At 45.8% G+C, this 13,547-nt stretch overlaps 1 protein-coding gene across 3 annotated transcripts in view; it reads left to right on the top strand.

The window, feature by feature from the left end:
* Nucleotides 1–13,547, top strand: part of ZBTB40 (zinc finger and BTB domain containing 40) — a 75,914-nt gene that overhangs the window by 48,286 nt on the left and 14,081 nt on the right. For all 3 annotated transcript variants that reach the window (XM_032391681.1, XM_032391686.1, XM_032391697.1), the window contains 9 exons: nt 240–429; nt 1,030–1,172; nt 4,798–4,990; nt 6,948–7,084; nt 7,491–7,692; nt 8,033–8,166; nt 9,805–9,973; nt 10,268–10,735; nt 11,522–11,728. In XM_032391681.1, the coding sequence (XP_032247572.1) occupies nt 240–429; nt 1,030–1,172; nt 4,798–4,990; nt 6,948–7,084; nt 7,491–7,692; nt 8,033–8,166; nt 9,805–9,973; nt 10,268–10,735; nt 11,522–11,728 (1,843 nt within the window). The remainder of the gene's footprint in view (nt 1–239; nt 430–1,029; nt 1,173–4,797; nt 4,991–6,947; nt 7,085–7,490; nt 7,693–8,032; nt 8,167–9,804; nt 9,974–10,267; nt 10,736–11,521; nt 11,729–13,547) is intronic.

Raw genomic sequence — 13,547 nt, 5'->3', positions numbered from 1 at the left:
AGGAGAACCAGTGAGGAAGGCCGAGTAGGAGGGATCAGAAAGGTGGGTGCTTATCCATCCTGAATGCTTCAGTGTTCTGAAGTCAGAAGAGCCGTGATACGGAAGCCATCGGAATGCCAAATACCACGAAAGGCCAAAGAGGCAGGGATCAAATTGTTGAGGGCCTCACTCACCAAATCCAAGGAGCATGGGGTTCTTGTGGCTGGCTGATCTCTCTTTCCGGTTACTTGTGTCCACAGACTATAATGGGATGTCTTGAGGGTGAAGAAGGACACTCGGCATTCCAGAGAATCCTGGATAAAGTAAGAGATGAGAGCCTGGATGTTCAGACTGTCGTGTCGCTCTTGAAGCTGTACCAAGGTTCCAATCCCGCAGTAAGGGCAGCACTGTTAGACAGAAAACCAGATGTCGACGCGGTGCAGCCAAAAGGTAGGAGAAAACCCTGTCCACCTGGGAAGGTGCTGTCAAGTTTGCTCCGGTGATACATTTCCTCAGCGGCTTAGTTACCATTAAGTGATTTTCACATCAGTTCTACACATAATTCCAGAAGCTGCCTGTTAAATATATACAAGCTAAATTTGAGTCTCCATTCCTCTCCCCTAGTTAACTAGTGTGACACCTTGAAGTTGGAGAGGATCATCAGTGTTCTCCTGCCCTTCACAAGCCACACATCCCAGGCGATGTTTTGAGTGCCCAGGGTGAACTGGTTTGCCGGCAGCACTGATGGCCGAAGTTTCTCTCGTTTGGGTTATAGGTACAAAGCAGTGGCCTTGCCAACCGGAAGTTGACCTCTGCCTGGCTCTGCAGCTTTGTGTTTCGACAGATAAATGAAACATTTTTCCTTTCATAGAGTTTAAACAGAATAATAAAGTATTTTCCTCTCCAGAAAGAGATTCTGCATTTGGGTGCTCAAAATAGGCTGAGAATCACTTTACTATTCTGTTAGATCTCTCTTGACAAACCGTGCTGTCATTTTCTTCAAATTGACTAGCTTCTCCTGTGCGTCTCTCACACTCTCTCTTCCCCCAGGGAGCACAGAGGAGGGAAAGACCTTGTCTGCTCTGTTACTAGAACACAAAGAGGACCTGATCCAGTGTGTCACACAGCTGAGACCTATCCTGGAGTTCCTGGAAACAGCCAAGGAGGAATTCCTGACTGGCACTGAGAAAAGGGTAACTGTGGGGTCGAGCATCCCTTCCTCCTTCCTGAGTTTATGTAGCACTTTTTTTAACCTCCTTTGTGGCCCATAGCACTTTTTCCCTTGCAGTGTTTTTGTAGCTACTGCATAGTAAGCACCTAGACGTTCACATTCTTGAACGTGTCTCTGTACCCTTGGCAGCAGCTGGCTGAGGGGCTCGCACATTGTGTCGTGTGATGAAATGTTTAGGTACGTGGAGAGGGTGGGGATAGTCCTGCTCTGACTCGATGAGTTGTTAATGTAAAACAGTTGCCCCAGGAGTGAAAACGTTTAGGCACATTTGTAATTATAATTTTGGCACTTTTCTTTTTTACAGAAACGATACACTGTTCACCTGTAGGAAAAATTGGGGAAACAAGCAAAAAGAAAAAAAATTAAAATCTCTCGCCATCTCACCACTCAGAGATGATCATTGCTGACATTTTAGAGCATGTGCTCCCACTTTTTCTCGTTTGAGTCATCCTGGGATAGGCTTATACAGAATAACTTTGGGTTTTTTATTTAATGTATTGTGAATATATTTCCGTACTATAGTATGGGCTTTGGTAGCTGCATTGTATTTTGTTTAATGAACATACCATAATTCGTTAGTTGTTTGTTGTTGCACATTTGTTTCCAACTTTCTGCCATAATAAATGATGTAGAGAACATCCTTGCACACAATTTTTGCATACTTCTCAAACTATTTCCTTCGAGTAATTTCTAAGAAGTGGAATTTTGGAATAGAGAGTATAAAATTTTTCAAGTGTTTGCTGTATATTGCCAAATTGCCCTTCAGAAAGGTTGTACCAGTTTACTCTTCCACCAGCAGCTACTAAAATCCTCATGAAACTGCTGTCATGACTTCTTAAGTCAACTAGATAACTGTGTTTGTTGGTGTTATTGATTTCAACTTTGTGCTAAAAATATTTTTATATCTGGAAGGAAGGAATAGGGACAGAGAACTTCTGTGGCATCAATTCTTAAAGCTGGGAAGTGGCTTACATGTTTGGGAGAGAAAATGTTTAGAAAGCAGTGGTAGAATGGATCAGTAGTAAAGACTGGATCCTCAATTCTCTTTTTCTCAGTGGTCATAAATTGTAGTTTTTTCATATAAAATGGGAACAATCCTTAATCTCAAAATCAGACTTTATAAATTATGTGTTCCCAAAATTATAACTCCTTTGAATTTCTTAGAGAAAGATAATATACAAAATAAGATTAAGCTTCTGGTTTCTCCTTAGGCTTAAGACTGAATGTAATTTCAGGCACTCAGTTTAAGTAAGTTGCTTATAGCTCTAGAAGTACCTGATTCCCTGTTTAGGGATTTCATTCGATTACTCATTCAAACCTTTTCCTTATTAGCTAGATTGAATGTGTCCTTTGAACTGTTTCATTATCTCGGTAAAACAGCATTTATAGGAAGAGCCCAGACTCAGCCTCATTCTCTGCACCAAGACAGACCACAGTGTCATTTTCCTCTGTCACTTTCAGTTTACTTGACAGAAAGGACTGAAGCAGAAGAACTTTAATTAGTTACAAATCACAAAAACACCTCTTAGAATTGGGGTTCTACCAGAGCTTCATTAAGCTACTTCTTCTCATGAAAACTGAAGCGAAACAATAAACCAGGACCATAGAGGTGAATGTTGATTGAATGGCCACAGTGTGTGGGCATCACATGGAACATGCCCTCGGGCCTTTTAGAGCTCTCTTCTGTTACAGAATGATGCTAATCAAGGCACCACGGCCCCTACGTGTACATACCCTGGGTTCTATAAGAAATGGTAAATAGAAGTGTCTTTACTTCAGGGTTGGAAACATACAAAAATAGTAATTATGACAGTTGTTAACTTACTGCTTACCGTGTGCCGAGCAGTGTGCTGAGGACCTTTTAAACATTACTAAATTCTACCCTCACATCAACTTTATGAAGTCACGGATATTACCCTCATTTTAAATATGAGGAAACAGACACTTAGGAAGGTGAAGCAGCTCACCCAGAGACACAGCTGCTGGGCATCCATACTGGAGCTCAGACTTGGAAACACGGCACGTTCTCTTAACCACTGTGCATACAGCTGCCTAAGGGTATCAATACCAACTGTCATTTAAAGATCACGTATGTCCTAGACGTTACGTCAGGCTCTACAAATAGCAACTTCACTTCAGAAACTCCTAATAACAGGTGTGCAAGAGTTGGTATTATTCTCTTCTTTCGCAGATGAGGAAGATAAGGTTCAAAGAAAGAAAGGACTCACTGAAGGTCACACCGGCTATACATTTTAGGACTGGGGTTCCTCCTAGGCTTGTCTGGCTTTAAAGCCCCTACCCACTCTGGACAGTATCTGGCTGCCTCATTATGTATCAGGTCATTGCTTGGGAACTAAGAGCACTGAAATCAGCATGGTTTTTAGATACAGGTGCTTTAATTTTAAATTATGATTCATTTAGTAGGAATCTAGTTATATTAGACATTAAACAAAGAGAATGACTATGTTCTGTATTGATGAATATGACAGCTTAATATATAATGTATGCATTCCTTTCATATATATAATATAGATGCTCCTTTCATATACATGAAACTAATTTGGCTTTATAGCTAAATTTATTTTTAAATGGGAGTTAATTTGATAATGGCATCCTCTGGCATGCTACTGTGACTGATCTGCTTGACTGTTTCTCCTGAAAGCTGGTATTTTCCCAAAGGAAAGCTCAAAATTCGGTTACTTAAGGAATCTGTAGATTATATGTGTTGAAACAACCTCCCACGTTATCTGTGCCGTAAGAGCCAAGTTATACACAGTGAGTTGTAGTACATTAGGAAATAGTTCTCTTGTAATAGGAAAATAACTATAAAATAACAGTCATGTGTTTTATTGTTCAACCTCTTGCTGGAGCCCTGTGCCCTCCTGACTCCAGCACACCAAGGAAGAACAAGGGGGTGGAAGTGGGGGATGATGACTGGAGCCATGTGTGCGTGGAGCTGATAAGAGAGATCGAGAATACAGAATCTACAAGAAAAATTATCCAGAAATGCACTTTAAATCTATTATTTTGGAGACCACAGACTAATGTGTAAATTATCTGGACATTCATATTGCTATGAAAATTAAGTAAAAGGAAGTAAAATAACAGGATTGCCCTGAAATTGCAACCTCTTACACAATCATGTAGTTATTGAACGGAGGCTGAAAACCGCTGTAGCTGTATTCATTAATTGCCGGTCTGTTTCTCAGTCTCCCCGTGTCTGAATGAACCCAGTCTGAAGAACCGGGGGAGAGGTAGGCTGCCTGCACTGCCATGTGGGCTTCGGGTAGAAATCTCACAAAATGCAAACTGGGGGGGAGGGGTGGGGGGGAACCACAAAGCGTCTACACAGACCTGCAGTTGAGGAGGAAGGATTTTCACAGAGCTGTTCGTTTGGAGAAAACTTGGGCTTTTTACTGACATAGCACAAGGAGGAGACTCTGGGAACAGCGGGGCCAGAGGCTGCGGAGGGGGACCCGGGGACAGGCGCCCGGTCCTGCTGAGAGTCTTGCTGGGTTCCCCGCGGCGCATCAGATGCATCTGGAAGTGCCAGTAACCGCTGTCTGCCCGATTGCTTGCCGCTGCAGGTGATCCTGGATTGCTGCGAGGGCGGGACACCCAAGGAGACGATGGAGAAGCTTCTGCACAGTGTGTCTGAAGATAAGACTCTGACTGCAGAGAGTTTGGTAAAACTCCTTCAGGCTGTGAAACCGGCGTCACCACACTTGGGCCTTCTGCTGGAGAATTTGCAGCGATTAGCCACCTCGTCAGGCACCCCAGGTATCCGTTAATTGTCGGCTCTCTGGACTGGAACCTCTCCCACAGAAAATTAGAGCTTCAACACCCTTTGGGCTCCATGCTGGGGAGATGAGGTAATGGTGAGAGATGCCCTTGTACAACAGAAAGCAGTGATTCTCAGTAGTTCTGGAGTTAAGATCTGAAATCTGAGAACGCCTCTTGTCCATCAGGCGTCTCCGTGATGTTCCCGTGGTTCGGCGTTTGTGAAGGTGTGGCTTTTCCAGGGCTGGCACCTGGCACCTGGGAATGCCGAAGGAGCCAGCCGGCTCACAGAGCTCATGATTTCGACAAGCTGGGTTGATAAATCTAAGCAGCCAAGACTCTGATCTTGATTTTCCCACTCCCGTGTGAGTGCTGTTTGGTTCTGGCGGTCCCCAGAATTACCCACCCCTCGTGTACCTTCAGTCTGGGGGGACAGGAGTCCCTGTCCCAGTCCTTAGAAAAATGCACCAAGTCTAGCCAATTCTCCCCAATCCCAGAGCATTTGAGACCGAGGTGGTTTTCAGAAAAAGGGTAGTTGGAAAAGGAGAGAACTTTCTTCTAGCTTATAAAAATAATGAATACCAGGGCGCCTGGGTGGCTCAGTCGTTAAGCGTCTGCCTTCGGCTCAGGTCATGGTCTCAGGGTCCTGGGATCGAGCCCTGCATCAGGCTCCCTGCTCCGCGGGAAGCCTGCTTCTCCCTTTCCCACTCCCCCTGCTTGTGTTCCTGCTCTCGCTATCTCTCTCTCTGTCAAATAAATAAATAAAATCTTAAAAAAAAAAAAAAAAAGAATACCAATACAAACTTGAACAATTTACAAAATAAAGAAGAAAACAACCTCAAACCCTTCCACTTGATTATGTCAGTACTAGCACATTGACGTATTTGTCACATTTTTACAATGGTGAGATATTCTACTGTATTTTATAATTTTATAATTTTCTCTGTTTAACAGTGTAATATAAACTTTCTCCCCCACATTGCAGAAAATGCTCTATAACCCTATTTTTGAAGGCTGTGTAGTTTTCCATTATAGGGATGTATATCATGCATTACTCATGCCCTGTTTAGGGGTACATGTGGTGTAACGGTTAGGGCTATCAAGACTACCTAATTATTTTGTAGCTGTGTGACCCTGAGCCAATGACTTAACCCTTCTGAACCTCGCTTTTTCCTCTCTCAGATGGGGGTGAGAATGGCACCCATCACATCCATTTTTGTGGCTACTGTGAGACAATGTATGTGCAGCATTTAGCAAATCATAGGTCCTCAGTGAATATCAGGTGTTCTCTTCCCCCTCCTCATCACAGATTACACAGTGACAAATATCTTTGTACACAGACTTTTTGCCTCCAGAGCATTTCTTAAGGCATGATTCCCAGAAGCAAAGTTAACTGGGCCAAAGAGGAGAATACATTTTTAAATATCTGTAAAACCAAAGGAAATGCCTGATGGTGTTTATTTTTCTTACTTTGAAATTAAATATGACCTTTTAAAAGAAAGTAACAGATTGGCTCAAAGGGCATGAAGAACGATGGGTCAGCTTCACTACCGGAATCTTGACTCATGCCTGCTAGTATTTTGGATTGCCACATGGATCCTTAACCTCAGGCTCGAGGAATAACACCCCTTGAATCTGTATGTCTGAATCTCTTACAAGCACGCCTTCTAATTACCTCCCTGTTGAGTAATCACTGACTTTGCAAACCGCTGACTTTGAAAGCGTTAGTGGTTTTGTGACCCGAAGCACCAAGTGATTAAGGGTAAACCAAAGGAGATCTGAACACACGTATATGAGGCCCCAAGCCAGGAGCCGAACTTGCCTTGCAGAGGAGACAGAGCACTTGTGTGATAATGCTCTTCCTCTGTCATTTGTAACTCCCCTCATCCTCTGTAGCAGAAGCCCGTAAGGACATTTTGTTGTAGCAAACATTATTGTTTTGCTAATATCCTTGCAGTCCAAGCAAGCCCTGATGATTATGGGACCGAGCTGTTGAGGCGGTATCATGAAAACCTCTTGGAGATTTTCACAGACAGCCAGATATTACTAAAAATGATCCCACACGTGAAGGGTTTAGCCCGTGGAGAAAGAGAGGTAAGAGAAAAAGAGGGGGAGAGGGAGGGAGGGTGGGTAAAATGAGAGAAGGAAAAAAGATGACATATATACATACTTTAAAAATATATTTGTATTTTACATAAATGTACACACACAGCCGTGATGAGAAATGCTAAGGGGTCCGTAGAGAAGGAGAAAAACAAGGTGATTTGATTTCTAGGGCAGAGTGATAAGTCAGAGGTTGTAATTTCTGCAGTAATAAGAAAGGCATTCAAAAGGAAGTGTGAAGAGCTTTGGCAGTTATAGAAGTCTCTCCGGTTGAGAAGTGATGTTGAGAAACCCCCAGAAGTACGTCCACTGTAGCCCAGGACTCAGACTCGCAGCTCTGCAGCTGGGCTGGCGCCTAGAGGATCCCTTACATGTATTTTTGTGCCACATCTTGAAGGTCATGGAGAAGCTCGTGAAACGTGACTCTGGCTCGGGTGGTTTCAGTTCTCTGATGTCAGCAGTTCTAGAAAAGCAGACTCTCTCTGCAACAGCCATTTGGCAATTGCTTCTGGTGGCTCAGGAGACCAAGACCTGCCCCCTGAACCTGCTCATGGAGGAAATACGAAGGGAATCTGGTGCTGATGCCTTCTTCCGGGCAGGTAGGCCTACCTGATCTCTGTCAGAGCCTTGTCCCCGGTGGAGAGTAGCATCAGTCTTGCCAGAAAAGAGCAGCAGCTCTCATGGCCATCTTCCACATCCCCACCATCGGAAGTAAGGACTGGCAGTTTTGTTCAAGGACATGGGAGTTTGTGCACCTCGTAAAATAAAATACGCAGGAAATAGTCTGCGCTTATATTAATTTGCCATTTTCCCCACTCCCAGCCCCAGGAAGGAGGTTGGTGAAGTGTATCCTCCCTGTGAAGAGTTGAGTTGAGAAAGGTGAAGGAAAAATGGTGCTCATAGCTTCACTCATGAGTTTTCAATCCCCCTTTCTTTCAGTGGCCAGCCCAGAAAGTGCAGCCTTGGAAGCCGTCCTGAGGCATCGCAGACTGATCCTAGAGGCCATCCAACAGGGGGTGGGACTCAAGTGCTTTACTGCAGAGGAGGAACAGCTGGTAGACGCTGTGAAGGAGGTGCGGCGGGGGAAAACCCGTTGTTCCAGAGAGTTCTACCAGGCTAATGCCCTGGATGGTCTCGTTCCTGAGGGGGGCACCAGATTATGCGGGGTGCCTTTTGCGAGCCAAGCCCCGTGCTGAGCCAACACTTCTTTGTTTTTTAATTCTCCCAACTCTGCATGGCAGGGTGGTATCATCCACATATTACAGATGAGGGAACTCAGGCTCCAAGGGGTTCAGTAACATGTCTAGGATGCTCCAGCTGGTCAGAGTTGAAGTCAGGATTTGAACCCAGGCTCATGTGATTCAAACCTAGATGTATTTCATTTGCCTAAACCTAGGTAAACTCAAGGGGAACCATGATACTGTTCCCTAACATGTTCTCAAAAGCAACTGTTTTCAGAGGAAGAAAAGTAAAGTTGGTCATATTACATACTCTGTTCCAGCGTCTAGGAAGAGCCAAGATAAACATAGATAGAACAAAGCTTTTGCCCATATGCGGTAGCAAACAGTGCCAGCTCATTTTCTGTAATGCTTCTCAGTGTGGCCAGCGTCCCAGAAAAACCAGGTGGGGTCGGCGGGGGGATTCATGGATGTCCAGCCCAGGATCATGGGCATCTCAAGTGGGGAAGAATTATAAAGGGACTAAAATTAGGTTCACCTGTACGTGCTTTTTAGTCCAGGTAGGCGTGGAAGGTGTGCAGAAGGGCAGGTTTCTAACACTGTCCACACAGGTGACAGCGCCATCTTGGTCTGACTCTCAGATGGGAAGAAGGTGGAACATATTTCTTTGGGGCTTCACAGGAAGGATGCATCTGCTAGACTCTCTCTAGCATGCTTCCTGCTTCAGAAACGGAGCTCCTGCAGTTGATGAGTTTGAGCCTTGCTAATGAATCTCAGGCCTGCCTCCAGGGACATTAGGTTTATTTAGATAGACTTGAAAAGAGCAGAAATAAAATGTCTTCCCAAATGAAAATTCCATTTGGCCATCTGTGGATGGTTTTGCTTTATTTTCTCAGTGTACGGACTCTTTCTGCTGATAGCTCTAACATTCTGAAAGAGGATGGCTTTGAAATAAAATTCTTGGCCTCTTTAAAGCCCCTATTTGAACCATCTTTAAAAAGCTGAGTTTTTTTTTCATGAAAGAAAATGTTTAAAAGGGTACATCTAAGGGTCTAAAAATGTGAAGCCACTGATCATGCAGAGTTACTTCCAGACACTGAGACAATTATATATTATGAAAAATTATCTGGATCTTCAAGACAGAGCCACCAACTACCAAATCCTACAGCTTTCCAAGCTTTTAATATTAAGATCTAGAAAAGTTCTTGTGGAGACTCCTGGCTTCTGAAAAGTTACTTCTTGTAGAAAATGCGCAGTGCTTCCTTGCTGGTACCTTCTTTGTATTTGCACGTTTGTCTTGACACGGGCCTCCCTTTTCTTTTCTTTCTTTCTTTTTTTTTTTTTTTTAAATTTTGCCAATTTCCCTGTTCTCTGGAAAAGAGGGTTCTCCACTACATTTATCACAAGAAATGTAAACTTGTTATAGATGGAGCAGTGCCTTCCTGAAATTAGCTTTCTTTCCCCCTAAGTTGAAAACCATGGAGAATACTGCTGATATTAACCGCAAACCTTTGTCTCCTGGTGTTCATTTAGATTCTGAGCATTTCCTCTGAGACAGCCAGCCCTGAAGCTTCCCTGAAAGTAGTGCTGAGCAGAGCCATGGAAAAATCTGTCCCGGCCATTGAAATATGTCACCTCCTGTGCAGCGTCCACAGATCTTTCCCAGGCCTGCAGCCTGTCATGCATGAGTTAGCATACGCTGGTAAGGAGCAGTGGGGTGGGGCTCGCAGGTTGTGTCCGTACTGGAGAGAAGAGGCAGCAGTTCTTAGAAGGGTTCGTCCGTTGCCGCCTTATCCGGTATGCTCTCAGTACCTAGATAGGTCACAAGCAGAGATGTAAACTGATGCTATGGTCATGTATCAGAAAGTAAAGGTGACAGTGGTGTTACTCGAGTTTTAGAGGGTCCCACATAGTCTGCAGCCTTCTCTAAGAAAAGTTAGGAAGCAAAGTAGAAACGCAGAATTTCCAGAGCCATGCAGTTTTTCTCCGTCTGCAGGCTTCCTTACTCAAGAAAGTGGAGGGAGGGAAAGATGGAAGGTGAACACCAAATTTCACCGTGAAGCCAACGACAGAACAGATGAGAAAGTAGCCGAGCCAGCAGAGGAAGGCTGCCAGCCTGGGAAACAGAGCGGTCAAGGCGAGACCGGTTCCTTGCCAGAGCAACAAGAGAAAGATACGTCTGCCTCCCCCGACTCTGCCAAGAAGAGCTTCGTCTGTAAGGCGTGTGACAAAAGCTTCCATTTCTACTGCCGCCTGAAGGTGCACATGAAGCGCTGCCGGGTGGCCAAGAGCAAACAGGTGCAGTGTAAGGAGTGCAGCGAGACCAAGGATTCTAAGAAGGAGCTGGAAAAACATCAGCTGGAGGCCCATGGTGCAGGAGGAGAGCCCGATGTCCCGAAGAAGAAGAAGAAGAGGCTGCCGGTGACATGTGACCTCTGTGGAAGAGAATTTGCCCATGCCTCAGGTACTTTAAAGAAGGCGAAGTAATTTCAGAGGGTGAGAATTCTGGATATTGTAGTGTGGATTCTAGGCCTTGCCTCTAGCTGTGTGCAGGAAGGGCTATGGATGGGCCTGGGAAACACAGCAGACTCCTACAGGGGCAGGGTGATGTTTTGAGAAAAGCATGAGCTGTGGAATCAGCCCTCCGAGCTTTAATTTTCCCATCTGTTAAATAGGCACCCTGACACCACCCACTTTTTTGAATTGTTATAAAGATTTAAGATAATATAGTTAAACACCTACGTACAGTGCCTGCAGTAGAGTTAGTAAATTGTGGCTACTATTATTTATAATAATAACCAGCTATTTAACACCTGACTCTTAGGTTTCCACGTATCACTTATTTCTTGATAATAAACGAGTCACAGAAACCCTGGGGTGTGTAGTCAAAATTGTTTACCCTTGTCCCAGATGTTGGATAAACCCAGTGAAACATAAAAGTGAGTTTTGTTTCGCTGTTTCTGGGTGGTGGATGCTATTTAAGAGAGAGAGGGGAGGGGAAAGATAAACCCAGAACACTTGATGCCTGCCCCAAACAGGAGTGGGACCAAGGTGACCTCTGGAGTGCTGGGCGGTAGGCGGCTGAGCAGCATGGCTGAGTGAGGTCCGAGTGAGCACGGCCTACTGTCCTGTGGTTCATGCTGTGCTTCCTCTTGGGGTCTGGCCTCAGACAGTGCTGTTACATGTCCTCATGCTGGAGTCCTCACGTTGATGACTGGTGTCCCTCTGGTCCCTGGCATGACTTTCCTAGGCATGCAGTACCACAAACTGACAGAGCACTTTGACGAGAAGCCTTTCTCCTGTGAAGAGTGTGGGGCCAAGTTTGCAGCCAACTCTACCCTGAAGAACCACCTGCGCCTTCACACGGGGGACCGCCCGTTCATGTGCAAGCACTGCCTGATGACCTTCACCCAGGCTTCGGCCCTGGCCTACCACACCAAGAAGAAGCACTCAGAAGGTAAGGCCTGGAGAGTTTCTTCATTTTTCCTGCCAACTTTAACTGGGTGAGCTGCCCAAAAACCCATTTGGAACTAGGCATGACATGTATCTCAAGTAGATTAAAAACAAAAAAACAATGCAAAGTCTTTGTCTGGAATGATGACGGGAGTACATAGACACACAGGCAGGTAAGATGCTCGTGGTGAGAGTTTGCGAAGAGAGGCTAGCTAAGGTAGGATTGTGACCGTACAGTTGCAGACTTGGCAGAAAGCCAGGAGTTCCTTGGGCTTGGAGGTGGAGTTCAAGCATGAGAAAAACCCTGTCTGAGCACCTGCTATGGGTCAGGCAGCGGCCGCGGCCGAGTGACGAAGCTGGAACTGCTGTGCTCCCAGAGCTGATGGGCCAGGGGTTCCCTGGTGTAGAGACCGATGCAGTGCAGAGCCGTCGGCAGTGGGATAGGGAATAACCCCAGCCAGATGAAGGATGGAGGAGGGGTTTCTAGTCCTGTCAGAGGCGGGGAGGTGCGTGGTCAGTGAGGGCTTCTCGGAGGACTCTCTGCCTTGTTTGTACATTTATGTGTAAGGAAGAGCCCCACCATCGGGCGCCTGGGGGGCTCAGTCAGTGAAGCGTCTGCCTTCGGTTCAGGTCAGGATCCCAGGGTCCTGGGATCGAGCCCCGCATCGGGCTCCCTGCTTGGCAGGAAACCTGCTTCTCCCTCTCCCTCTGTATGCTCTCTCTCTCAAATAAATAAATAAAATCTTAAAAAAAACCAAATAAAATCCCACCATCATCTCACGTGGATTGTGGTAGGGGCCACCTAACTGGTCCCCTTGCTCTCCTCCTCTCCCTAGATGGTGCTCTCGGGACACAGGCCCCAGTGGTCCTTTTAGTGCTAACCCATATCCTGTCACTCCTCTGCTCAAAACCTTTTTGCAAAGGCTCCTCACCTCACTCGGTGAAGGCCTAACGATAGCCCACCAGGCTCCCCGTGACCAGATCCCCTAAGACCTCCCCTCTTACTCCTCTCCCCGCCCTCACCCCGTTCTCCCCACTGCAGCCTCCTTGCAAGGTTCCAGCCCTGCAGGACACCTGCTTTCTTGTCATCCCTCCTCACCTCCTTCAGGTCTTCATTCATACCTCTTCCCCGCGAGTCCTTTCCCGACCACCCCATGTAAAATCTCAGCCCCAGCTCCAGCTCCCCTGCATCATTTTCTTCCGTGGGGCTTATCGTAGGATATATTATCTACTTCATTAATTTCTTGTGTTTTTAGTCAGTCTCCCCCTGTTAGAATGCAAGCTCCATGAGGGTGGAGCTGTTAGTCTCCCCCCCGCCCCCACTTCTGTATGAGTGGAATAGTACCTAGCAAGAGTAGAGCCTCAGGAAACATTTACTGAGTGAATGAATTTCTGCAGCACTATTCCAGGCACCGGGGAGAGTGTAAGTGTACACACCATGGTCCCATGGAGTTTGCATTCCAGTGGGTAAGAGAGACCATAAGCAAACATGTAATATAAGTTCAGACAGTAGTCACTGCATAAAGTAGGGGAGGCAGCAGGGGAACGGCAGGGTTCGCTCTCATCAGAGGCAGCCTCGGAGACGTGAGGCTTGTGTAGGAAACCGAGTGACGTGAGAGCCTACAGAAGATCTAGAAGAGCATCCCAAGTGCAGAGCCCCCTCCCCAAGTGGGAATGAGCCTAACCTGTTAGACATCAAGAAAACTAGAAGGAGCCAAAGCAGAGTGGAAGGGAAGAGTGGTAAGAGAGAAGGCCAGAGAGGTCACCAGAGGCCAGGTCTTGTAGGGCCTTAGAAACCAGGGTCAGGATTTTGTTTGTTGTTG

Source organism: Phoca vitulina, unplaced genomic scaffold (assembly GCF_004348235.1).
Source record: "Phoca vitulina isolate PV1807 unplaced genomic scaffold, GSC_HSeal_1.0 scaffold2, whole genome shotgun sequence".
NCBI lineage: Eukaryota > Metazoa > Chordata > Mammalia > Carnivora > Phocidae > Phoca > Phoca vitulina.
The sequence above is the reverse complement of the archived record's forward strand: the minus strand, read 5'-3'. Positions and strand labels throughout refer to the sequence as shown.